General features: G+C 44.8%; 1 protein-coding gene across 3 annotated transcripts; it reads right to left on the bottom strand.

The window, feature by feature from the left end:
- Positions 1 to 471: 471 nt before the first annotated feature.
- LOC115143907 (nuclear distribution protein nudE-like 1-A) lies at positions 472 to 25,712 on the bottom strand. Of its 3 annotated transcripts, XM_029684364.2 has the most exons (11): positions 25,616 to 25,712; positions 21,079 to 21,179; positions 15,216 to 15,369; positions 13,925 to 14,073; positions 10,662 to 10,798; positions 10,261 to 10,437; positions 2,518 to 2,606; positions 2,220 to 2,374; positions 1,803 to 1,837; positions 1,311 to 1,355; positions 472 to 565 (listed from the first exon to the last, which is right to left on the bottom strand). In XM_029684364.2, the coding sequence occupies exons 2-11, from the start codon at positions 21,171 to 21,173 to the stop codon at positions 555 to 557; spliced, it is 1,047 nt and encodes a 348-aa protein (XP_029540224.1). In that variant the 5' UTR covers positions 21,174 to 21,179; positions 25,616 to 25,712; the 3' UTR covers positions 472 to 554. The 3 variants fall into 3 exon arrangements, with proteins under 3 accessions (XP_029540224.1, XP_029540229.1, XP_029540228.1); XM_029684369.2 differs by lacking the exon at positions 1,311 to 1,355 and having other exon boundaries at positions 472 to 562; positions 25,616 to 25,711; XM_029684368.2 differs by lacking the exon at positions 1,311 to 1,355 and having other exon boundaries at positions 25,616 to 25,711.
- Between the last annotated feature and the right edge of the window lie 176 nt (positions 25,713 to 25,888).

Raw genomic sequence — 25,888 nt, forward strand, 5'->3', positions numbered from 1 at the left:
TGTATCAAGAATGGTCCACCACCCAAAGGACATCCAGCCAACTTGACAACTCTGGGAAGCATTGGAGTCAACATGGGCCAGAATCCCTGTGTAACGCTTTCGACACCTTGTAGAGTCCATGCCCTGACGAATTGTGGCTGTTCTGAGGGCAAAAGGGAGGGGTAAAACTGAATATTAGGAAGTGTTCTTAATGTTTTATACACTCGATGTATATTTGAATCCCTCACCGTTTCCTCTATAATAGTCCCACAAGCACTAAAGGGTCAGAATGACACAAAGATAGCCTGTTAATATGTAGTGACTGCAAAGAGGGGCCAGTATTACAGTATGTGAAAAGTGTTTAATCGTGCGGGCCATTTTTATGTCCTCATTTGAAAGTCAACACAAATGCTTTCTGTTTTAAGACATAGTCTTGTCCATTGGCAAGGAAGGTGTTGGGGGGGCTTGGCAGTGGGGACTGTCTGTCGCCGTCACACAATGAGAGGCAGTAGGTCAGGGGGGGAGGGAGAGGGGGGGTGCTGTGATGGCTGTCAGTGTGCCGGGGTCCAGGCCATTCACCGCCCTGCTGTAAACACAAACACAACACACAAACACAACATGGGTTAGTCTGGTCTACTGACGGCAACATCTCACTTATTGCTACTTACAAAATTAACCTTGCTGGATTCATATTATGGGGTGGTAAAACAGGTATATTAGCATAGCAAACATAAAATCTGCCTAGCCTAATACCTAGGTATTGCCAGTCAAATGTAAAACCATACACATGCTCCCTCCCCTCTCTTTTAATACCTAGTGGAGTTTGTTCAACCTAGTTTTGACCATATAAAAAAAGTTAATTCCAGAGTCGGCATGGGTTCGAATCCGGCCCAATGCCCTTTGGCTCCCCCATCTTTCCACTGTAATCTCTCTACAATAGAGCTAAAAAAAATGACGAAAGGAGTGGGCAAAAGAAGTGGGACTGTCCCACTCCTTAAAAAAAAGTGAATTCTAAAAAGGTGTGTTGTGTATTAATGTATTCCATTTCAAACACCCGTATGTGGAATCTGATTCCTTCTTATCTATTTAGCTAGCTAGTAATATGAATAGTATGGCACAGTGGTGAGTGTGCTCTTTAGTAAAGAGCTATTTTTATAACTTCTCTGCTCCTCCCTGCGGTGAAACCCAAACCATGTCCTTGTGAGCATGTCCTGCTCAACATGCTCAGTCAAGCTCATATCTAAAGTTCCTCACACAGTAGAAACAACGCCATGGCACTATAACCTCTACACACAGTCACACCACTTCTACAGGGGACATAATATTCATACCTTGAAAGACAACCTCAATAAGGAAAAACAGAAGGACAGCACCGGCTACATAAGAACAGGAAAAGGTTACTTTTTACTTTAGAATCAGCTGCAAAAATGTATTGTTCACATCCAGTAGTTTGTAGTTAATTGACAATAATTGAGCACACAATTCAAAAAGTGTACCACAACCAACTTTCCATTGCACTACAGTACATGCTTTCTCCTACACACCACGAAATTGACAATCAATATCCCCCCAAAATGATTATTGATCCAAAGACCATAAAAGCTACCAACACACCAGCAGACCTACAGATATATTCAATGGGAAGGAGATATATCTACTGTACAGCAGTGTTAAGAAGCAGAGAAATGTACCGCCACCCAGAGCAGATATCTAGCCCCACAGTGAGTGAGTCTACCCCAGCGCTATAAGAGAAAAGTAGGGAGGCTTGTTAATCAAACAGCATGCAGGTGACCCACACATCATGAGAGGAGGAAGATCATTACCTAGAATTAATGCAGGGAATATGACCCTCTCTCTCCTGCTGGGGAAAAACACAAGGGTCTGAGAGACCTTGTCAACCTCCATAACTCCTCCAACGTCAATACAATTCCATGTACTCTCAACACTAAACAAACATTTCAAATACACATTTCTACTGTCAAATGGATCAACATCAGCATTGAGAAATCTAACTGTAAAGCCAGAGGGGTCTTAACAGAGCAAACAATACATCGAGAAAATGACTAATGCATTAGGCTTATAACCAAAACAAAGATTTGACATCTAAGAAATGTTGTTGTCCTTTACAAAGTGGCTTTCTCGGAAAACCATATCTTCAATCTCCTGTACCTCACAAATGAGTAATGTGTGTGTGTGTGAGAGAGTCAGAGAGGGTGTAGTTGAATCTGGCTTCGACTTACGTTTTGTCGTAGTATGACGACGTCGTGTGTAGTATATGGTTGAACTTGGCTGTGTTGCCGTTGATCACGTTCCCATTTTCCGTGATGGCATAAGAGTTCCTGGCTTTCTGGTCCTTGGCAAAGTTCCTGCAGGCTGTCAGCTTAGACTCCAGAGTCTGAGATGGACGTAGAGAACGCAAAAAGATAGAGACGTTCCACTATTAGCAAGAGGCCGATATATGGTATAAGATACCGTCTTAGTGTACCAGAGTATACAGTGAATAGCGAATGTGTGCAAATAGAAAAATGTATGTCTCACCCCCACTTTCTGTAGCAAGTCACTGACGATGTTGAGGGCTGATATTCTAGCAGAGGGAGTCAGTGAGTTACCAAGGCCATTGGACAACTCTGGAAAATGAATACAATATACAAATCAAAATCACATTTTATTAGTCATATGCTTTGTAAACAACAAGTGTAGACTAACAGTGAAATGCTTACTTACGGACCTTTCCTAACAATGCAGAGAGAAAGAAAATAGCTAAATATTAGAAAAGTAGAACACGTAATAATAAATACACAATGACTAACGATAACTTGGCTATATGGCCAGTACCAAGTCGTATAGTACCAGTCAAAAGTTTGGACACACCTACTCATTCAAGGGTTTTTCTTTATTTTTTTCTTTATTTTTTCTACATTGTAGAATAATAGCAAAGACATCAAAACTATGAAATAGCACATATGGAGTCATGTAGTAACCAAAAAAAAAAGTGTGAAACAAATCAAAATATATTTTACATTTTAGATTCTTCAAAGTAGCTACCCTTTGCCTTGATGACAGCTTTGCACACTTGGCATTCTCTCAACCAGCTTCATGAGATAGTCACCTGGAATTCATTTCAATTAACAGGTGTGCCTTAAATGTTAATTTGTGGAATTTCTTTCCTTCTAAATGCGTTTGAGCCAAACAGTTGTGTTGTGACAAGGTACAGGTAGTATACAGAATATAGTCCTATTTGGTAAAATACCAAGTCCATATTATGGCAAGAACAGCTCAAATAAGCAAAGAGAAATGACAGTCCATCATTACTTTAGGACATGAAGGTCAGTCAATACGGAACATTTCAAGTGCAGTCGCAAAAACCATCAAGGGCTCTCATGAGGACTGCCACAAGAAAGGAAGACCCAAAGTTACCTCTGCTGCAGAGGATAAGTTCATTAGCGTTACCAGCCAAATAAATGCTTCAGAGTTCAAGTAACAGACACATCTGAACATCAACTGTTCAGAGAAGACTGCGTGAATCAAGCCTTCATGGTTGAATTACTGCAAAGAAGCAACTACTAAAAGGACACCAATAAGAAGAAGAGAGTTGCCTGGGCAAAGAAACACAAGCAATGGACATTAGACCGGTGGAAATCTATTTTTTATTTTATTTTTTTATTTCACCTTTATTTAACCAGGTAGGCTAGTTGAGAACAAGTTCTCATTTGCAACTGCGACCTGGCCAAGATAAAGCATAGCAGTGTGAACAGACAACACAGAGTTACACATGGAGTAAACAATTAACAAGTCAATAACACAGTAGAAAAAAAAAGGGGAGTCTATATACATTGTGTGCAAAAAGGCATGAGGAGGTAGGCGAATAATTACAATTTTGCAGATTAACACTGGAGTGATAAATGATCAGATGGTCATGTACAGGTAGAGATATTGGTGTGCAAAAGAGCAGAAAAGTAAATAAATAAAAACAGTATGGGGATGAGGTAGGTGAAAATGGGTGGGCTATTTACCAATAGACTATGTACAGCTGCAGCGATCGGTTAGCTGCTCAGATAGCAGATGTTTGAAGTTGGTGAGGGAGATAAAAGTCTCCAACTTCAGCGATTTTTGCAATTCGTTCCAGTCACAGGCAGCAGAATACTGGAACGAAAGGCGGCCAAATGAGGTGTTGGCTTTAGGGATGATCAGTGAGATACACCTGCTGTAGCGCGTGCTACGGATGGGTGTTGCCATCGTGACCAGTGAACTGAGATAAGGCGGAGCTTTACCTAGCATGGATTTGTAGATGACCTGGAGCCAGTGGGTCTGGCGACGAATATGTAGCGAGGGCCAGCCGACTAGAGCATACAAGTCGCAGTGGTGGGTGGTATAAGGTGCTTTAGTGACAAAACGGATGGCACTGTGATAAACTGCATCCAGTTTGCTGAGTAGAGTGTTGGAAGCAATTTTGTAGATGACATCGCCAAAGTCGAGGATCGGTAGGATAGTCAGTTTTACTAGGGTAAGTTTGGCGGCGTGAGTGAAGGAGGCTTTGTTGCGGAATAGAAAGCCGACTCTTGATTTGATTTTCGATTGGAGATGTTTGATATGAGTCTGGAAGGAGAGTTTACAGTCTAGCCAGACACCTAGGTACTTATAGATGTCCACATATTCAAGGTCGGAACCATCCAGGGTGGTGATGCTAGTCGGGCATGCGGGTGCAGGCAGCGATCGGTTGAAAAGCATGCATTTGGTTTTACTAGCGTTTAAGAGCAGTTGGAGGCCACGGAAGGAGTGTTGTATGGCATTGAAGCTCGTTTGGAGGTTAGATAGCACAGTGTCCAAGGACGGGCCGGAAGTATATAGAATGGTGTCGTCTGCGTAGAGGTGGATCAGGGAATCGCCCGCAGCAAGAGCAACATCATTGATATATACAAAGAAAAGAGTCGGCCCGAGAATTGAACCCTGTGGCACCCCCATAGAGACTGCCAGAGGACCGGACAGCATGCCCTCCGATTTGACACACTGAACTCTGTCTGCAAAGTAATTGGTGAACCAGGCAAGGTAGTCATCCGAAAAACCGAGGCTACTGAGTCTGCCGATAAGAATATGGTGATTGACAGAGTTGAAAGCCTTGGCAAGGTCGATGAAGACGGCTGCACAGTACTGTCTTTTATCGATGGCGGTTATGATATCGTTTAGTACCTTGAGTGTGGCTGAGGTGCACCCGTGACCGGCTCGGAAACCAGATTGCACAGCGGAGAAGGTGCGGTGGGATTCGAGATGGTCAGTGACCTGTTTGTTGACTTGGCTTTCGAAGACCTTAGATAGGCAGGGCAGGATGGATATAGGTCTGTAACAGTTTGGGTCCAGGGTGTCTCCCCCTTTGAAGAGGGGGATGACTGTGGCAGCTTTCCAATCCTTGAACAGTTGAACAGGCTGGTAATAGGGGTTGCGACAATGGCGGCGGATAGTTTCAGAAATAGAGGGTCCAGATTGTCAAGCCCAGCTGATTTGTACGGGTCCAGGTTTTGCAGCTCTTTCAGAACATCTGCTATCTGGATTTGGATAAAGGAGAACCTGGAGAGGCTTGGGCGAGTAGCTGCGGGGGGGGGCGGAGCTGTTGGCCGAGGTTGGAGTAGCCAGGCGGAAGGCATGGCCAGCCGTTGAGAAATGCTTGTTGAAGTTTTCGATAATCATGGATTTATCGGTGGTGACCGTGTTACCTAGCCTCAGTGCAGTGGGCAGCTGGGAGGAGGTGCTCTTGTTCTCCATGGACTTCACAGTGTCCCAGAACTTTTTGGAGTTGGAGCTACAGGATGCAAACTTCTGCCTGAAGAAGCTGGCCTTAGCTTTCCTGACTGACTGCGTGTATTGGTTCCTGACTTCCCTGAACAGTTGCATATATCGCGGGGACTATTCGATGCTATTGCAGTCCGCCACAGGATGTTTTTGTGCTGGTCGAGGGCAGTCAGGTCTGGAGTAAACCAAGGGCTGTATCTGTTCTTAGTTCTGCATTTTTTGAACGGAGCATGCTTATCTAAAATGGTGAGGAAGTTACTTTTAAAGACTGACCAAGCATCCTCAACTGACGGGATGAGGTCAATGTCCTTCCAAGATACCCGGGCCAGGTCGATTAGAAAGGCCTGCTCACAGAAGTGTTTTAGGGAGCGTTTGACAGTGATGAGGGGTGGTCGTTTGACTGCGGCTCCGTAGCGGATACAGGCAATGAGGCAGTGATTGCTGAGATCCTGGTTGAAGACAGCGGAGGTGTATTTGGAGGGCCAGTTGGTCAGGATGACATCTATGAGGGTGCCCTTGTTTACAGAGTTAGGGTTGTACCTGGTGGGTTCCTCGATGATTTGTGTGAGATTGAGGGCATCTAGCTTACATTGTAGGACTGCCGGGGTGTTAAGCATATCCCAGTTTAGGTCACCTAACAGAACAAACTCTGAAGCTAGATGGGGGGCGATCAATTCACAAATGGTGTCCAGGGCACAGCTGGGAGCTGAGGGGGGTCGGTAGCAGGCGGCAACAGTGAGAGACTTATTTCTGGAGAGAGTAATTTTCAAAATTAGTAGTTCGAACTGTTTGGGTATGGACCTGGAAAGTATGACATTACTTTGCAGGCTATCTCTGCAGTAGACTGCAACTCCTCCCCCTTTGGCAGTTCTATCTTGACGGAAGATGTTATAGTTGGGTATGGAAATCTCAGAATTTTTGGTGGCCTTCCTGAGCCAGGATTCAGACACGGCAAGGACATCAGGGTTAGCAGAGTGTGCTAAAGCAGTGAGTAAAACAAACTTAGGGAGGAGGCTTCTGATGTTGACATGCATGAAACCAAGGCTTTTTCGATCACAGAAGTCAACAAATGAGGGTGCCTGGGGACATGCAGGGCCTATCCTTTGGTCTGATGAGTCCAAATGTAAGACTTTAGGTTCCAACCGCCGTGTCTTTGTGAGACACAGAGTAGGTGAAAGGAAGATGGTGTGCATGGTGTGTTTCCTACCGTGAAGCATGGAGGTGGTGTGATGGTGCTTTCTGGTTACACTGTCAATTATTTAGAATTTAAGGCACACTTAACCAACATGGCTACCACAGCATACGCCATCCCTGTCAATCACCACCTTCCGGAGACACCTGAAACCCCACCTCTTTAAGGAATACCTAGGATAGGATAAAGTAATCCCATCTGCACTACTGTTCCACTGGATGTCTTAAGGTGAATGCAATTTGTAGTCGCTCTGGATGGGCTAAAATAAATAATGTTGTTTTCTTAGTGGGAATATAATTTGTTTTCAACAGGACAATGACCCAACACCTCCAGGATGTGTAAGGGCTATTTGACCAAGAAGAAGAGTGATGGAGTGCTGCATCAGATGACCTGGACTCCACAACCAACTGACCTCAACCCAATGGAGATGGTTTGGGACGAGTTGGACCTCAGCGCGAAGGAAAAGCAGCAAATAAGTGCTTAGCATATGTGGGAACTCCTTCAAAACTTCCAGGTGAAGCTGGTTGAGAGAATGCCAAGAGTGTGCAAAGCTGTCATCAAGGCAAAGGGTGGCTACTTTTAAGAATCAAAAATCTAAAATATATTTTCATTTGTTAGGCCTGTTATCAGCAACCATCACTCCTGTATTCCAATGGCACGTTGTGTTAGCTAATCCAAGTTTATCATTTTAAAAGGCCAATTGAGCATTAGAAAACCCTTTTGCAATTATGTTAGCACAGCTGAAAAATGTTATTCTGATTAAAGAAGCAACAAAACTGGCCTTCTTTAGACTAGTTGAGTATCTGTAACATCAGCATTTGTGGGTTCGATTACATGTTCAAAATAGCCAGCAACAAAGAACTTTCTTCTGAAACTCGTCAGTCTATTCTTGTTCTGAGAAATGAAGGCTATTCCATGCGAGAAATTGCCAAGAAACTGAAGATCTCGTACAACGCTGTGTACTACTCCCTTCACAGAACAGCGCAAACTGGCTCTAGCCAGAATAGAAAGAGGAGGGGAGGTCCGGTGCACAACTGAGCAAGAGGACAAGTACATTAGAGTGTCTGGCTTGAGAAACAGACGCCTCAAGTCCTCAACTGGCAGCTTCATTAAATAGTACCCGCAAAACACCAGTCTCAACGTCAACAGTGAAGAGGCGACTCCGGGATGCTGGCCTTCTAGGCAGAGTTGCAAAGAAAAAGCCACATCTCAGACTGGCCAATAAAAAGTAGATGGGCAAAAGAACACAGACACTGGACAGAAGAAATCTGCCTAGAAGGCCAGCATCCTGGAAGAGAGAGAGAGTGGTGTGTGTGTGTGTTTATGAGAGAGAGGGAGACGGAGTGTGTGTGTGTGTGTAAGAGAAGGAGAGTGTGTGCGCTGGTGTTAACTGAAAAGTAAAGGTTTCATGCAGCGTTTTCCCCTGACTGCCACAATGGCATGCAGACCATTATTCATGTACATTCCTTCCTCCCATTTCTCCAGCGATCAGTAGCCCACGATCAGCTCCTTTGTGTTGCTGACGTTGAGGAAGAGGTTGTTGTCCTGGCATCTCTGATCTCCTCCCTATAGGCTGCCCAATTGTCTTTGGTCATCAGGCCTCCCACCGTTGTGTTGTCGGGAAACTTATCAGCCCCCCCCCCCGTGTTGAGGGTCAGCGTGGCAGATGTGTTTTTTGCCTGCCCTCGCCACCTAGGGGCGGCCCATCAGGAAGTCCAGGATCCAGTTGTATTGGAAGGTATTCAGGTAATTAGCTTAGTGATGAGCTTGGAGGGTACTATGGTGTTGAACGCTGAGCTATAGTCAATTATTTTGGCCCATTCCTCCATGCAGATCTCTCGAGCAGTGATGTTTTGGGGCTGTTGCTGGGCAACACGGAATTTCAACTCCCTCCAAAGATTTTCTATGGGGTTGAGATCTGGAGACTGGCTAGGCCACTCCAGGACCTTGAAATGCTTCTTACGAAGCCACTCCTTCGTTGCCAGGGCGGTGTGTTTGGGATCATTGTCACGCTGAAAGACCCAGCCACGTTTCATCTTCAATGCCCTTGCTGATGGAAGGAGGTTTTCACTCAAAATCTCACGATACATGGCCCCATTCATTCTTTCCTTTACACAGATCAGTCGTCCTGGTCCCTTTGCAGAAAAACAGCCCCAAAGCATGATGTTTCCACCCCCATGCTTCACAGTAGGTATGGTGTTCTTTGGATGCAACTCAGCATTCTTTGTCCTCCAAACACGACAAGTTGAGTTTTTACCAAAAAGTTATATTTTGGTTTCATCTGACCATATGACATTCTCCCAATCTTCTTCTGGATCATCCAAATGCTCTCTAGCAAACTTCAGACGGGCCTGGACATGTACTGGCTTAAGCAGGGGGACACGTCTGGCACTGCAGGATTTGAGTCCCTGGCGGCATAGTGTGTTACTGATGGTAGGCTTTGTTACTTTGGTCCCAGCTCTCTGCAGGTCATTCACTAGGTCCCCCCGTGTGGTTCTGGGATTTTTGCTCACCGTTCTTGTGATCATTTTGACCCCACGGGGTGAGATCTTGCGTGGAGCCCCAGATCGAGGGAGATTATCAGTGGTCTTGTATGTCTTCCATTTCCTAATAATTGCTCCCACAGTTGATTTCTTCAAACCAAGCTGTTTACCTATTGCAGATTCAGTCTTCCCAGCCTGGTGCAGGTCTACAATTTTGTTTCTGGTGTCCTTTGACAGCTCTTTGGCCTTGGCCATAGTGGAGTTTGGAGTGTGACTGTTTGAGGTTGTGGACAGGTGTCTTTTATACTGATAACAACTTCAAACAGGTGCCATTAATACAGGTAACGAGTGGAGGACAGAGGATCCTCTTAAAGAAGAAGTCTGTGAGAGCCAGAAATCTTGCTTGTTTGTAGGTGACCAAATACTTATTTTCCACCATAATTTGCTAATAAATACATTAAAAATCCTACAATGTGATTTTCTGGATTTTTCCCCTCATTTTGTCTGTCATAGTTGAAGTGTACCTATGATGAAAATTACAGGCCTCTCATCTTTTTAAGTGGGAGAACTTGCACAATTGGTGGTTGACTAAATACTTTTTGCCCCACTGTAATAGTGTATCTTATCCATGTCCTTGTTCAGCCACGACTCCGAGAAACGTGGATATTATAGTTCTTCAGGTCCCATTTATAGGATAGTCTCGAACGGAGCTGGTCCATTTTGTTATCCAGTGATTGTACGTTCGCCAATAGAACAGTCATTGTCATACAGTATACTTCACATAAAAAAGGAGACAGTGTTGAGGTCAGAGCAAAAGGGTACCTGTGGGGTTGGCGAAGGCATTGTCCAGACTCTTCGCGAGCGGCGTTGCAGGGAGAGACAGTGAGGCCTGGACAGAGTAATCCATCTTGTCATTGTCCTCCTGGGTGGGCGCGGTGGGCGCCGACATCCTGGTTACGTCCGTATTTCGCTCTCGGACAGCAAGCTCCTGGCGTAGGTCTGACAGACAAGCAGACAGACAGACTATTTAAGGCTAAGTCAGACCAGACAATCAGATTGAGGTTAATGGTGTGATAGTCTCTCCCAACAATAAATTGTGTCTGTAAGCAATGCTAATGCTGTGAGTACATGGGTTCTATTCATTTCACACATATCACTGAGAAGATGAAAGAGAAAAAGGGAACATCTAATTTTTTAATGAGTCAAAACGGATCAATAAGCACCTCTGGCCTCGTCTTTCAATCTCTGCACTGAGACCAGGACAAATTCCTTCTCATCCAGCTCGCTCTCCAGGAAGGCGTTCCTCTCGATAGCCTGGTTCAGACGCTGCTCAAAGTCCTCCAGGGACACAATTGTAGCCCTGCAGAAATAAATAAATAATTTAATTCAAAGGAAAACACTGTTCAGTGGACTCTTTGCTTCTGCACACAAAGGCACATGCTGAAACATACACTGATACCCGTGTTTCACCGTGATGCATTACTGTTATTTAGTGCTAAATTAATCTCTTCTGGACAAACTGCGCAAACATAAATCGAGCCTCTGACTAAATTATGGATGATTTTTGTCAGTGCTAAATTAACATTTCAATTAACATGTTTGCTGAAAGGACATATTCTTTCCACAGCTTACCAGCTTCCACATATCATATTCCATTCCATGTCGATGATGCTTAATAAGCATTGTTTGAACCAAAAGATGACATGAAATGAAATCAATGAAACAAAAATGAAATGAAACAATGACTCATACAATGCATCATACAATAATGAATCATTTTGAAATATGATGTAAATAGTCCCATATATTCAACATGCTGTTGTTTTTTTAAACAGTTAAACTTTTTAATCCATTATTAACTCTAATTAGAATGACCTATGCTATGTTCATTGGTTGCACTGATTGTCTACATACCCTGGTTCAAGCGTTCATGATGTATGGCACTGAGTTGCTAAAAGTTGTTAGGTTTACCCGTTAAATAGTTGGGAGCATACGCAGTGCATTCGGAATGTATTCAGACCCCTAGACTTTTTCCACATTGTTACGTTATAGCCTTATTCTAAAATATATATATTTTTTACATTTTAGTTCCTCATCAATCTACGCACAATACCACATAACGCTGTACAACATCACAGTACCAAAAAGTCACGATACTTATGATACCAACATTTTATAATACCATTTCATATGATACTGACACTTTGCTTATAAATTCAGTAAAACTTTAAGCAACAGCAACTAGCATTCGCCAGTTCAATAATGTCACTTTCATGCGCGTATCACGTGTGGCAGCTGTAATCAGCCAGCCCCATCCAGCCCTCACTAGCTTCTCTCCAGCCTATTCTTCCTGCTCGTCTATTCCTCCATCAGGTTTTAAAAATATAATTTATCTGTGAAGGAGAGCAGGGATTCAGATACTAATCAGTCTACTGTTGTTACATTTGTACATTTCATACATTGGAGCAAGCAAAGTTGATACATTGTATATAATTTCATCCCAGATATAACCAGTTTGTGTCAGCCTTGCAAGTTCACTGTCATGCAGCAGAGCCAGAGAGGAAAAACAGCTTTTCAACAGGCATGCTGGTAGCTTTACATCAAAGAAAACAGCTCTTCCCTAGTTAAAATTATTTAAGAAATATGAGCCATACAACTGGAGCTACCTTTTTTACTTCCTGCGCGATATCATTTTAAAACCAATCCTGGGGTGATAATTACTGGTTTGATAAAGAACAACATTAAATCAGTCATTTTACCTAGCTAGCAAACAACCTGGTAACTTGACAGTAGGTCTAGGCAAATTTGATTGGCACTGGAAGAAAGGAAAAGGGTCTGCTACTCATGAGACGTGTTTCAAAGGATTCATATAGGCCTAATGTAAGCCTAAACTATATCAAAGAGTGGTGTGTGTGTGTTTATAAGAGAGAGAGTGTGTAAGGAAGGGAGTGTGTGTGTGTGTTCCAACTGAAGAGTAAAGAAGATTTCATGCAGCGTTTTCCACTTATTGCCACAATGACATGCAGATCATTAGGTGGTGAGGGTAGGTAGCAACACATCTGCCACGCTGATCCTCAACACTGGAGCCCCTCAGAGGTGCGTGCTCAGTCCTCTCCTGTACTCCCTGTTCACCTTACGACTGCATGGCCAGGCACGACTCCAACACCATCATTAAGTTTGCAGACGGCACAAAAATGGTAGGCCTGATCAACGACAACGACGAGACAGCCTTTAGGGAGGTCAGAGACTTGGCCGGGTGGTGCCAGAATAACATCCTATCCCTCAATGTAACCAAGACTAAGGAGATGATTGTGGACTACAGGAAAAGGAGGACCGAGCATGCCCCCATTCTCATCAACGGGACTGTAGTGGAGCAGGTTGAGAGCGTCAAGTTCCTTGGTGTCCACGTCACCAACAAACTAGAATGGTCCAAACACACCAAGACGGTTGGGAAGAGGGCACGACAAAGCCTATTTCCCTCAGGAAACTAAAAAGATTTGGCATGGGTCCATGCCATTCTATGCAGTAATGAATTATACAGTGTGAAGTTAAATGCTCTATGTGTTGTATTGAGTAGAAGTGTGAATATCAGTGACAGCTTTTTTTGTGTAGCACATGCACATAACGTTTAGAAAACGGGAACAATTGTCAAACAGGACAAGAGGCCACTAAATTTTCCCCCTTGTGGTATTACGAAATTACTTTGCATTGTAATACTTGGTCTGGTATCGTTAGTAAAATGTTGGTATCGTGACAACACTACTCTCATTAACAAGCTCCTTTTGCCCACAGGACTGCCGCTGACTGGTTGTTTCTCGGTAAACCGTAGACAATGTAGTGCGTGAAATGCCCAGGAGGGTGGCCGTTTCTTAGATACTGGATCCGGCGCGCCTGGCACTGACGATCATAACACGCTCAGTTGCTTAGGTCACTCGTTTGCCCATTCTAACGTTCAATCAAACAGTAACCGAACGCCTTGATGCCCGTCTGCCTGCTTTATATAGCAAGCCACGGCCACGTGACTCACGGTCTGTAGGAGCGATCCAATTTCGTGAACGGGGTGGGGTGGTGTACCTAATAAACTGGTTGGGGAATTTACAGCAATCAGACCCATTTGGGCCAGAGGCATGTTTTAATTGGAATGGGGATTTTCCATCAGTCATCTGATTACACCCAATGAAGAGCACAGTGGGGAATTAATAAGAAAACATGCAACAAGCATCTCAGCCTCCAGCATTCATCAGCACCTCTCTGCATGGGGTTAATGTATGAGTTTGTGTTCTGAAAGAGGATGAATACTTTTGCATCAACTGTTAAATTAGTACTACTGGTAGATAGTCTCTACTACTGCCTTTTTCATCCAAAACAAACATCCTGAAGAATACAGTAAATATCAGGTTATGACGACTTCTACAGCTCCTCTTCTAATGCTGTATCCAGTATCTGTCTGTTAGATACTGTTTAGTGGTCTGGTCTCTTTCCTGACCTCTTGGCTCTTTCTAGGTCGTCGTTGGACTGCTCTAGCTCCCGCACGTATTTGTGGAGCTGCTCCTTTATGCCCCGGGTCTGTCCCAGGTCATCCTCCAGCATGTTGATCTGTTTGTAGCTCTGGGCATACTGCTGCTCCAGTTTTTCCTGGGGAGATGGGAGAGAGAAGAGGGGGGGACCATTTTAAATAGGACGTTAAAAGCTTTATTTTCCTAAGACCTCGCAGTCACACGCATACCCAAACAAGTGGAGGGAACCACCGTGGTAACCTACATTCTGTCATCTATTTTACAGAGCACTCCGTTATGATCTGTTTACTCCAGCGTTCTCAGGGTATGGGATGATGATGTGACCCTCTATCTTCTCCTGGAGCTCAGCTCAAAAATGTGTCTGGGTCTGCCAGTCTTTCTGACCTATATCTTCTGGATATGTCACGTCTGAATCAATGAACCACTAACCTGGGCCAGACAAATCCTGCTTTGTCCTGAAATGCCACTACATATTCATCAGCACATACATTCTAGCCTACGTCAAGTAGCTCATAACAAGGCGTTAATCAAGGTGACAGACACCGTCTCTGGCATCAGAATGAGAAAACCAGTCATTGCTGTGGTATTTTCCATAAACAAATGCATGAAAGCAATAATTGTTTATTGCCTGGAATAACCACCAAACAGCAAACAGTTGAAAAAAAAGCAGAACAGAAGACAATCTCACCATCACCGGTGGGGTGACTCGCATGGCTTGAGTCGTAATGTGAACATGGACAAGGGAACCACACTCATCCCAGCGCTAATTACGGCATGAGAATGAATGTGCTGCTGATGCATTGTGTATGAGAATGATGAGTTTCATGCAAATGAACCACAGCTGGATATAACAGGATGTCAAGGGGCAGTAAAACACAGGTGCCGATTCCCCATAGTAGTGATCAGAGCATGATTGGGAAAGAGAGTTCCTTGTCTGCCTGACTGATACGATTTCTGTCTAAGAACCCTGTCTCCTTTACTGTTGAACATGCCTGATACGTCATTAAGAACTTCTATTAGGTTGGAATACTGACAGACACATGCTAACGAAACATGCCTCCTCCCTGGAGACCGCAATAAAAAACAAGCCATGATGATATCAAGCAGCTTCAAATAGTCATCAATAGTTTATTATGTCAAGGGTATGGAGTGTTTCTTAGGTTGTCAAAAGAGGAGCATGAATGCTAAACTCACATTCCAATAACAATACGTTTTTTTTTTACTTGAGCCGATCTAGTGTATTGTGTCCCTCTTGTGTACCTTGAGTGAGTCCACCTCTTTCTTGAGCCTGCTGTTTTCAGAGTGCAGGACTCTCGTGCGGTGCTCGGCCTGGCCCAGCTGGGTCTCCAGCTCTGCCTCCAGCTCTCTGCTGCCCTCCTGAAACTCCAGCAGCTCCTCCTGGGCCTCCTGGCAACTGACAGGGCAGATACCACCGGAGGACATGGTTAGTACAACAGTCCATTAGTATTTATTTGGTTTTTACTATGAAATATAAGTACCCAGGTTAAGTATATAAGACTTAAAGAAACTCTCCTGCACTTTCGTATACTTTTTAACCAGTAGTTCTGAAAGTAGAGCTCACGAGCCAAAAGTGGTTCCCGAAAATTGAGTACAACGTCACACATGTGCAGCTATGTGCACCACATCATTGCCCTCTCACTCTCTTGCTCTGCTGTGGGTGCATGATGTGACTTTTGCTAGCTGTCACTCATATGGTGAGGGGCTGAAGCTCATTGGTTGAACTGAAATTGCTAGGAGGCTGGACCACATGGGGGAAAATGGCGCAGCACAGCTCCCAGAGAAACAGTCGCTTTCAAACTAGGGATTTTGTGGCTAGGCTAATTGCAGTAAGACAGTAATTCTGCTCATAGTGGGAGGTTTAAAACACACTCAGTATTCACCAAAGTTCTTTAAAAATAGAAATCACAAAATCATGTTACAGCCTTCTATGATGAATAGTATCTACAAGACTTCTTAAAGTCAAAGCGTATCCTGTTTTGTAGACAGTAACAGGAACTAGCAACCCATAGATTACCAATCTTCTTTGTTTATATAATAACATGAAAATCCTACATTTACATTTAAGTCATTTAGCAGACGCTCTTATCCAGAGCGACTTACAAATTGGTGCGTTCACCTTAAGACATCCAGTGGAACAGCCACTTTACAATAGTGCATCTAAATCTTTTAAGGGGGGTGAGAAGGATTACTTTATTCTATCCTAGGTATTCCTGAAAGAGGTGGGGTTTCAGGTGTCTCCGGAAGGTGGGGATTGACTCCGCTGTCCTGGCGTCGTGAGGGAGTTTGTTCCACCATTGGGGGGCCAGAGCAGCGAACAGTTTTGACTGGGCTGCGCGGGAACTGTACTTCCTCAGTGGTAGGGAGGCGAGCAGGCCAGAGGTGGATGAACGCAGTGCCCTTGTTTGGGTGTAGGGCCTGATCAGAGCCTGGAGGTACTGAGGTGCCGTTCCCCTCACAGCTCCGTAGGCAAGCACCATGGTCTTGTAGCGGATGCGAGCTTCAACTGGAAGCCAGTGGAGAGAGCGGAGGAGCGGGGTGACGTGAGAGAACTTGGGAAGGTTGAACACCAGACGGGCTGCGGCGTTCTGGATGAGTTGTAGGGGTTTAATGGCACAGGCAGGGAGCCCAGCCAACAGCGAGTTGCAGTAATCCAGACGGGAGATGACAAGTGCCTGGATTAGGACCTGCGCTGCTTCCTGTGTGAGGCAGGGTCGTACTCTGCGGATGTTGTAGAGCATGAACCTACAAGAACGGGCCACCGCCTTGATGTTAGTTGAGAACGACAGGGTGTTGTCCAGGATCACGCCAAGGTTCTTAGCGCTCTGGGAGGAGGACACAATGGAGTTGTCAACCGTGATGGCGAGATCATGGAATGGGCAGTCCTTCCCGGGAGGAAGAGCAGCTCCGTCTTGCCGAGGTTCAGCTTGAGGTGGTGATCCGTCATCCACACTGATATGTCTGCCAGACATGCAGAGATGCGATTCGCCACCTGGTCATCAGAAGGGGGAAAGGAGAAGATTAATTGTGTGTCGTCTGCATAGCAATGATAGGAGAGACCATGTGAGGTTATGACAGAGCCAAGTGACTTGGTGTATAGCGAGAATAGGAGAGGGCCTAGAACAGAGCCCTGGGGGACGCCAGTGGTGAGAGCGCGTGGTGAGGAGACAGATTCTCGCCACGCCACCTGGTAGGAGCGACCTGTCAGGTAGGACGCAATCCAAGCGTGGGCCGCGCCGGGAGATGCCCAACTCGGAGAGGGTGGAGAGGAGGATCTGATGGTTCACAGTATCGAAGGCAGCCGATAGGTCTAGAAGGATGAGAGCAGAGAGAGAGAGTTAGCTTTAGCAGTGCGGAGGGCCTCCGTGATACAGAGAAGAGCAGTCTCAGTTGAATGACTAGTCTTGAAACCTGACTGATTTGGATCAAGAAGGTCATTCTGAGAGAGATAGCGGGAGAGCTGGCCAAGGACGGCACGTTCGAGAGTTTTGGAGAGAAAAGAAAGAAGGGATACTGGTCTGTAGTTGTTGACATCGGAGGGATCGAGTGTAGGTTTTTTCAGAAGGGGTGCAACTCTCGCTCTCTTGAAGACAGAAGGGACGTAGCCAGCGGTCAGGGATGAGTTGATGATCGAGGTGAGGTAAGGGAGAAGGTCTCCGGAAATGGTCTGGAGAAGAGAGGAGGGAATAGGGTCAAGCGGGCAGGTTGTTGGGCGGCCGGCCGTCACAAGACGCGAGATTTCATCTGAGAGAGAGGGGAGAAAGAGGTCAGAGCACAGGGTAGGGCAGTGTGAGCAGAACCAGCGGTGTCGTTTGACTTAGCAAACGAGGATCGGATGTCGTCGACCTTCTTTTCAAAATGGTTGACGAAGTCATCTGCAGAGAGGGAGGAGGGGGAGGGGGAGGAGGATTCAGGAGGGAGGAGAAGGTGGCAAAGAGCTTCCTAGGGTTAGAGGCAGATGCTTGGAATTTAGAGTGGTAGAAAGTGGCTTTAGCAGCAGAGACAGAAGAGGAAAATGTAGAGAGGAGGGAGTGAAAGGATGCCAGGTCAGCAGGGAGGCGAGTTTTCCTCCATTTCCGCTCGGCTGCCCGGAGCCCTGTTCTGTGAGCTTGCAATGAGTCGTCGAGCCACGGAGCAGGAGGGGAGGACCGAGCCGGCCTGGAGGATAGGGGACATAGAGAATCAAGGGATGCAGAAAGGGAGGAGAGGAGGGTTGAGGAGGCAGAATCAGGAGATAGGTTGGAGAAGGTTTGAGCAGAGGGAAGAGATGATAGGATGGAAGAGGAGAGAGTAGCGGGGGAGAGAAGAGCGAAGATTGGGACGGCGCGATACCATCCGAGTAGGGGCAGTGTGGGAAGTGTTGGATGAGAGCAAGAGGGAAAAGGATACAAGGTAGTGGTCGGAGACTTGGAGGGGAGTTGCAGTGAGGTTAGTGGAAGAACAGCATCTAGTAAAGATGAGGTCGAGCGTATTGCCTGCCTTGTGAGTAGAGGGGGAAGGTGAGAGGGTGAGGTCAAAAGAGGAGAGGAGTGGAAAGAAGGAGGCAGAGAGGAATGAGTCAAAGGTAGACGTGGGGAGGTTAAAGTCGCCCAGAACTGTGAGAGGTGAGCCGTCCTCAGGAAAGGAGCTTATCAAGGCATCAAGCTCATTGATGAACTCTCCGAGGGAACCTGGAGGGCGATAAATGATAAGGATGTTAAGCTTGAAAGGGCTGGTAACTGTGACAGCATGGAATTCAAAGGAGGCGATAGACAGATGGGTAAGGGGAGAAAGAGAGAATGACCACTTGGGAGAGATGAGGATCCCGGTGCCACCACCCCGCTGACCAGAAGCTCTCGGGGTGTGCGAGAACACGTGGGCGGACGAAGAGAGAGCAGTAGGAGTAGCAGTGTTATCTGTGGTGATCAATGTTTCCGTCAGTGCCAAGAAGTCGAGGGACTGGAGGGAGGCATAGGCTGAGATTGGCCGCAGATCGGCAGTTCCAGAGGCTACCGGAGACCTGGAACTCCACGTGGGTCGTGCGCGCTGGGACCACCAGATTAGAGTGGCCGCGGCCACGCGGTGTGGAGCGTTTGTATGGTCTGTGCATCCTACATGACATACAGTAGGTACTTAAACATACACTGTCTTCAGGCCATTTAAACAGTGGAAATTGAAAGCGCCGATCCTGGCCGCTTCACAAAGCCCACACAGGATTTGCACGGTTACGCTTGATCGTGATCCAGCCAATCAAAGAACCCTCTGACTTTCCTAACACCACATTGCATCACTTGTCCACCCTGGCCTCTCCAAAACGGCAACAGACTGTCTGTCTGCTACCCAGAGCAAAAGTAGATATTATATAAATAACCAAAAGGTTGGGTTGTTTACTGTGGGCATGTGGCCAGGACAGGGTAGCGTTTCAGGGTGGGGGTTGGGTTGAATGGGGTTATGTAAGTAAGTGTCTGCCGCCCATTAAAGCCATGGACACACAGCTGCTCTAAAAATGTGTCCAGGGGCCATCGGCATTGCACGCTACAGGCATGTGACCGGTGGGACATGGTGGAAGGGGGGCCTGGAAACAGCACCTACCTTCCTGCTATGGGCTGCCTGTCCTGTGTTGCTACCCTGGGGGCAGTGGTGTTTTGAAGGGGAAAGCCAAGTGGGCTCTTTAACTTTAAAACCCCAGCAGGTCACCACTTCCTCCATCTGTGGTTAGTTCCAAACGCAGCATCAGCACCCTCGGCGGTCTTTGAACTGCTTGTTTTGCCCAAGAGGTGAATGTCCCTTTCGGATATCCCTGAGCTGTCAGGGAACCCGAGCATCCTTTTATTGGCAAACTATTTTTGCAACAGTGTTTAGGGGAATCCTCAAGCAAGAGCATCTATTGTTGATATTAAGGAGCTGCTTCACTACCAAATTCATGACAATCTTAAACACACATTTATTGAGCGATACAAAGGGGAGTGGCTTTGATTCCCATTGGGTGTAAATGTCCATAGAGCCTCATATAACAGAGTGTAGTTTCCCCTAGCGCTGGGTGTATCTGTTGTCACTGCGATCTTATCAGTAGTCTTTTGTATCAAAATAGCAGTGCGCCTGTGCTGTGCGATGACGATGTTCATTGAGAGAAATAGAAATAGAGTCACGTCTGTCGCCCACTGCCAGTCTTGCACAGATGGGAAAAGAAAACATAAATCTAAGACCTCTATTAAATAATCCCATTCAGTGTAGACTTCAGGTATATTTTTTTGTATTTTACCCCCTTTTTCTCTCCAATTTCGTCATATCCAATAGCGATCTTGTCTCATCGCTGCAACTCCCCAACAGGCTAGGGAGAGGCGAAGGTCAAGTAATACGTCCTCCGAAACATGACCCGTCAAACTGCGCTTCTTAACACCTGCCTGCTTAACCCGGAAGCCAGCTGCACCAAAGTGCCAGAGAAAACACTGTTCAACTGATGACCGAAATCAGCTGGCAGGTGCTCAGCCCGCCACAAGAAGTTGCTAGAGCGCAATGAGCCAAGTAAAGTCCCCCCGGCCAAACCCTCCCCTAACCAGGACGACATTGGGCCAATTGTGCTCCGCCCTATGGGACTCCCGTTCACGGCCGGTTGTGACACAGCCTGGGATAGAACCCGGGTCTGTAGTGCCGCCTCAAGCACTGCGATGCAGTGCCTTAAATCGCTGCGCCACTCGGGAGGCCTTAAGAAACTTTATAATGTGAAACCAGATCTGTCCCTTTGGAAGTATAAAGGAGTATTGAAGGACATTCCTAACATGGTCTTACATAAAGGACTTTCACAGGTTAAACTGTATCGGTCATTCATTAATGCTCTTAAAAACGAAAGAGTGAGGAGAGCTCAGCTATGAGGTCAATGTAACAAGTCTGGCTGGGGAATTTCCTTTCAGAAGTACTCAGGATTTTAAAGTACATATATATATATATATATATATATATATATATATATATAGTGCTGCTCTGTTACCATGCACACAGTGAAACCACAGGATTCCAACATATTGTCATACTTTGAGTTTCTGGTGAGTTCAAGTAAAAGAAGCCTTGATGATCTTAGATATAGCATTAATGTACCATAAAAAGGCATGATTTGTGCATATCTTACTTTTTCTGGTACTTGAGGGAAAGAGTCTTCCAGAAGTCAATCTCCTCGTCTTTCGAGGTGAATTTTGGAATCATATCTGTGTTCATGATATACATTTAGATCTGGAAAATCAACAGAAACAATTTATATTACACAAATCAAATGTATTTATATAGCCCTTCTTACATCAGCTGATATCTCAAAGTGCTGTACAGAAACCCAGCCTAAAACCCAAAACAGAAGCACTGTACAAACAAACAAGTACATTTATCAGTAGCACTGTTGGGTTGAAAAAGTTGAGTGGAAATACATCATCTTCATATAGATGAACAACCACCAGAGCAAATATGGTACATTAGACATGTTTCCAAAAAGGAATAGGACCACAGTAGAGTACACAGGGCATCCATCAGTGACACAGGACATTCTTCATTAGAAACATAATGACCTGAAGTACCCTGCTCTGTCCTCTCCAATCAATACCTTCTCAACATCCTCTCAAGCTATTTTTGTACAGTTGCAGCCGAGTGCCATAGGGTGTGTTTATGCGTAATGGATGTGTGCCCCCGCTCGTCCTCTCTCGAGCCCTCTCTTCTGTATAGTCACAAAACACACTGGAATGATTTTCAACTCAGCAATTTCAACTCTTATCTAGTATACCAAAGCCACAGTAGTTGGCTCTTCTGCAGGTTGCCTAGCTCTTGAACTTTCCAGGCCAGTTAGTGTTGGACTCCCAGGACTGCAAGTGTTAGCCTATCGCCTAATAAGACCGACATCAACTCCTGGGCTGTAGCATCAGGTCCCATCAGGACGCAGAAATCTGTAGATCAATGATTTTTCTGGGAACTAGTCAAAGGGCATGTCGGAGTCCATAGCCTCAAACAGGGTCGATTATTAAAATAACTGTATTCATTTCCCCTAGCACAGAAAAAAGGGATGTAACAAAGCATATTTGAGTTTCCTGGAAAGAGGAAACAGAAATTAAAAAGCGATGTGTTAGCCTATACATAGAGATCTGCTGTGTCAACTGCTGTTGCAGTATTAAGTTCCAGATAACTCTCTAGATTCAAATGTAAAAAATTGGAAATAGGTTGAAGTAGAAAACGAGACATTCTAATTTCCCTGGAGGTAAAAAAAAAAAAGTGTGGCCAGGAGTAGGGCTGTGGCGGTCATGAAATTCAGTCAGCCGGTGATTATCAAGTAAATAACCGTCGGTCTCACGGTAACTTACAAACACATTTAGCATCTTTACATTTACATTACATTTAGCATCTCCTGGCTTCCACACACAACCTACTGATGCAGACCTTTGGAACATCTACAAGTCTAATAAATCCATGTAATATAGCCTACACCTTCACAATAAATCCATTGTTTATTTTAGACAGGTCTAAAGAAACATTAATGAAGAAAATGTAGTCTATTTCAGAAGAACAGAATAGCATACTCTGAGTTGTCCTTATTTAAGGTCCTGATCTGGCTATGTCATATGGCTGTGGGCTACACTAGTTCATTTAGCAGACAAGATTTGGTTAGAATTCTGTGGCATTATTTTATAATGTAGAATATAATTGAACAAAGCTGAATAAAAAAGAAAGGATATTTTCTCCAAATGATTTGAGGGAGTGCGCACATGTGGCTATTCTGTGTTGAGCGGTTAACAAAGAAATAGGTACTCCTATATGCTTAATTTAGAGTTATGTAACTTTAGTTGTTCCACAAACGTTGGGCTATATGTTTAGAATTTAATACATTGTAAGGGTATGATGCGAGTAATCATGATTTGAAAGGCATGAGCTCTGCTTAGTTTTTTGCGCAGGCTGTATGTAAACACTTCATCAGTCTCTCATTCACAATTTGACAAGCACTTAATAATGACTGGAATTTCCAGGCGGCGTCCCCTGTGTGTGGCCGTAATGCACCCTAAAAAAAATCTATGCCTTTTGTGGCCAGCGGCCGGTTGTTCCATTCTTCCTAAGTGCTGCGTGCTCCGAAGCGCCTCTCACTCACATGGCTCTCCATCATGTGATCAGGTCTTTCTCACAGGCTACAAGTGAAGACAGTACTTTCTTGAAGCACATCTGTATTTAAGGAGTTTCTCCCATTCTTCTCTGCAGATCCTCTCAAGCTCTGTCAGGTTGGATGGGGAACGTCGCTGCCCAGCTACTTTCATGTCTCTCCAGATTGGGTTCGATTCGAAGATGTTCGATTGGGTTCAAGTCTGGGCTCTGGCTGTGCCACTCAAGGACATTCAGAAAAAGCTACTCCTGCGTTGTCTTGGCTGCGTACTTAGGGTCATTGTCCTGTTGGAAGGTGAACCTTCGTCCCAGTCTGAAGTCCTGAGTGCTCTGGAGCAGGGTTTCATCAAGGATATCTGTACTTTGCTCCGTTCATCTTTCCCCCTTCCTGACTAATCTCCCAGTCCCTGCCGCAGAAAAACATCCCCACAGCATGATGGTGCCAGGATTCCTCCAGACATGACACTTGACCCTTCACATACCTAACCAATTCATTGGCTCTCTTATTTTCAGTGCCATAATGTCCTTGAGGAGCAGATTCAATGCATGATTAGCACAGCCAATGGGTGGGATGTGAGGGTAGGACTCCTCCACTTCAGACCAAGCAGCCTTCAAGTTCGCAGCATTGTCTGTCGCCAGTACAAATACCTTCTGTGGTTCAAGGTCATTGATGACTGCCTTTAGCTCATCTGCAATGTAGAAACCGGTGCTTCTGTTGTCCCTTGTGTCTGTGCTCTTGTAGAATACTGGTTGAGGGATGGATGTAGTTAATTATTCCTTGCCCACAAACATTCGATCACCATCAGAGATGATTGCAATACAGTCTGCTTTCTCTATGATTTGCTTAACCTTCACTTGAACTCTGCATCCAGCAAATGAGTAGATAAAGCATGTCTGGTTGGAGGGGTGTATTCTGGGCGAAGAACATTATGAAATCTCTTCCAACACACATTCCCTGTGAGCATCAGAGGTGAACCAGTTGCATACACAGCTCGAGCAAGACATTCATCAGTATTTCTCTGACTACGTTCCTCCATTGAGTCAAAAACACTTCTGATTTCAGGAGGACCATGTGCTGTTGCTATCGATAAGGTGTCTGATTCATCATTTCCCCCTCGAATAGAAGTAGAGGGACTCTTTGTTGCATTCTTCACATATGATTTGGCACAGTATTTGCAAATGTACACAGCTTTTCCTTCTACATGAGCTGCAGTGACATGTCTCCACACATCAGATAGAGCCCGTGGCATTTTCCTGTAAAGATGAGAAAACAAATGAGTAAAAAAAAAATAACACAATTCCATGTACAGATAAATAGTTAAGCAGTTAGATTAAACAACTCCTTTGTAAGATAAATGTTTTAAAATGAAACATGTATGGACTGGTGAATTAACACTCCTCAGTTAGCAGGCTCAAGCAAGCTAAAACCCACATGGTAGCAAAAACTAATTAGCAAGAGATTGGTTAAGTTAGAAATTATTTAAACACACTTGCTGTAGGCTACTATTTACTAATTAACAAAACATTATGTCATAAAATATATTCGCCCCTCCCAGTATTACCATCAAAACTTACCAGAAAGCATGTAGTCCTTGGCTCAGACAGTGTAGTAGCGTGAGCTCAATAGCATCTCCTTAGTGTGCAAGATCTTGAGAATCAGCTGTACATATGATGGATGAGTGCACATGTGATGGAAGAATGCACTGTGCATGCAGAGGGTAGCAATTCCATTGGAAATGGGGAAAGTTTAACCAAAATATGCCACAAGACCTAGAATTGCCTTATGTGTATCCCACAAAAAAAGGTTCACTGTTATAAGCTAACTTTTTTGATGAATGTATGCACAATTCCCTTTGCAACCCTAGGACTGAGAGAAGAGAGTTGGAGAAGAGAGAAAGAGGTCATGTAGCTTGTACTTGAAGGCCACTACGCATTATAATATTAAGCACACATGTCAGGAAGATGCATGCAGTGCCTGACACGTTTTCTATTACCACTGAATTATTTAGTGGGCAAAGGAGAAATTCTCCTCTGGCAAAAATGATATCACAAAATGTGGTGCAGAAGAATAGTAAAGAATAATATAATGGATCGTACTGAAGGTAACGCGTTAACGAGCTACATCATGATCTCATTCTTGCATCATCATCTCTAACAGGAATCCTTAACGTGAAGAACATCTGCTGCCAGAAAAAACACTGACATGACAAGCCCATTTCAAGGCCATCTGGCATGTGGAAAAATAATACTTCACAAATCTATCTATCTATAAAGTAAAGCATTGCCATATAGTTTGCTGTCATTAGTCACAAGATAGTACGCCAAATCGAACTGTCAAAACCAAACTGTCAGCTGTCAAACATGCCCGGTCTCGAGTCGCTATAGCCACACGGGGTGACGCTTGGCTAACGTTAACTAGCTAGCTACTTACTGGTAGCTACCCGCATCAATTCGAAGGAATTGTATTTTCTTGCATTTTGCGAAAATAAAGTCAACGATTACATTGTGTAAAATCTCAACACAATGTCATACATACATACATATTGCGACGTATTTGAACATTTCCAGTCGGTGTATTGCCCCTTTCGATGGTTTTCAGTCCATAGCTGTCCTCTCGGTGGTTCTCTATAGTGATGTGCAGTTCGCTAACGATTCGTTCTTTTTGAACGACTCTTTTTTTTTCCTGACTCGAGTGTCATGATTCGTTTTTCTGAGTGACTCGTTCATATTAGGGGGTTGTTTGACCTACTGTAACTGTTAAGTGCTGGCAGCAATGAGTCAGTCCTACAGCAGGATTAATACACGCTCCTCTG

The sequence above is a fragment of the Oncorhynchus nerka genome, linkage group LG16 (genome assembly GCF_034236695.1).
Source record: "Oncorhynchus nerka isolate Pitt River linkage group LG16, Oner_Uvic_2.0, whole genome shotgun sequence".
Classification (NCBI taxonomy): domain Eukaryota; kingdom Metazoa; phylum Chordata; class Actinopteri; order Salmoniformes; family Salmonidae; genus Oncorhynchus; species Oncorhynchus nerka.

Bases quoted from the DNA above. Each gene is read 5' to 3' on its own strand.
- LOC115143907 (XM_029684364.2), bottom strand. From the start codon at position 21,173: ATGTATATCATGAACACAGATATGATTCCAAAATTCACCTCGAAAGAC. The intron at 10,438-10,661 runs GTGCTTATTGAT...CTTGTCTGTCAG, and splicing joins ATTGAAAGACGAGGCCAGAG to ACCTACGCCAGGAGCTTGCT. The intron at 1,356-1,802 runs GTAATGATCTTC...GTTCTTATGTAG, and splicing joins ATTCCCTGCATTAATTCTAG to CCGGTGCTGTCCTTCTGTTT.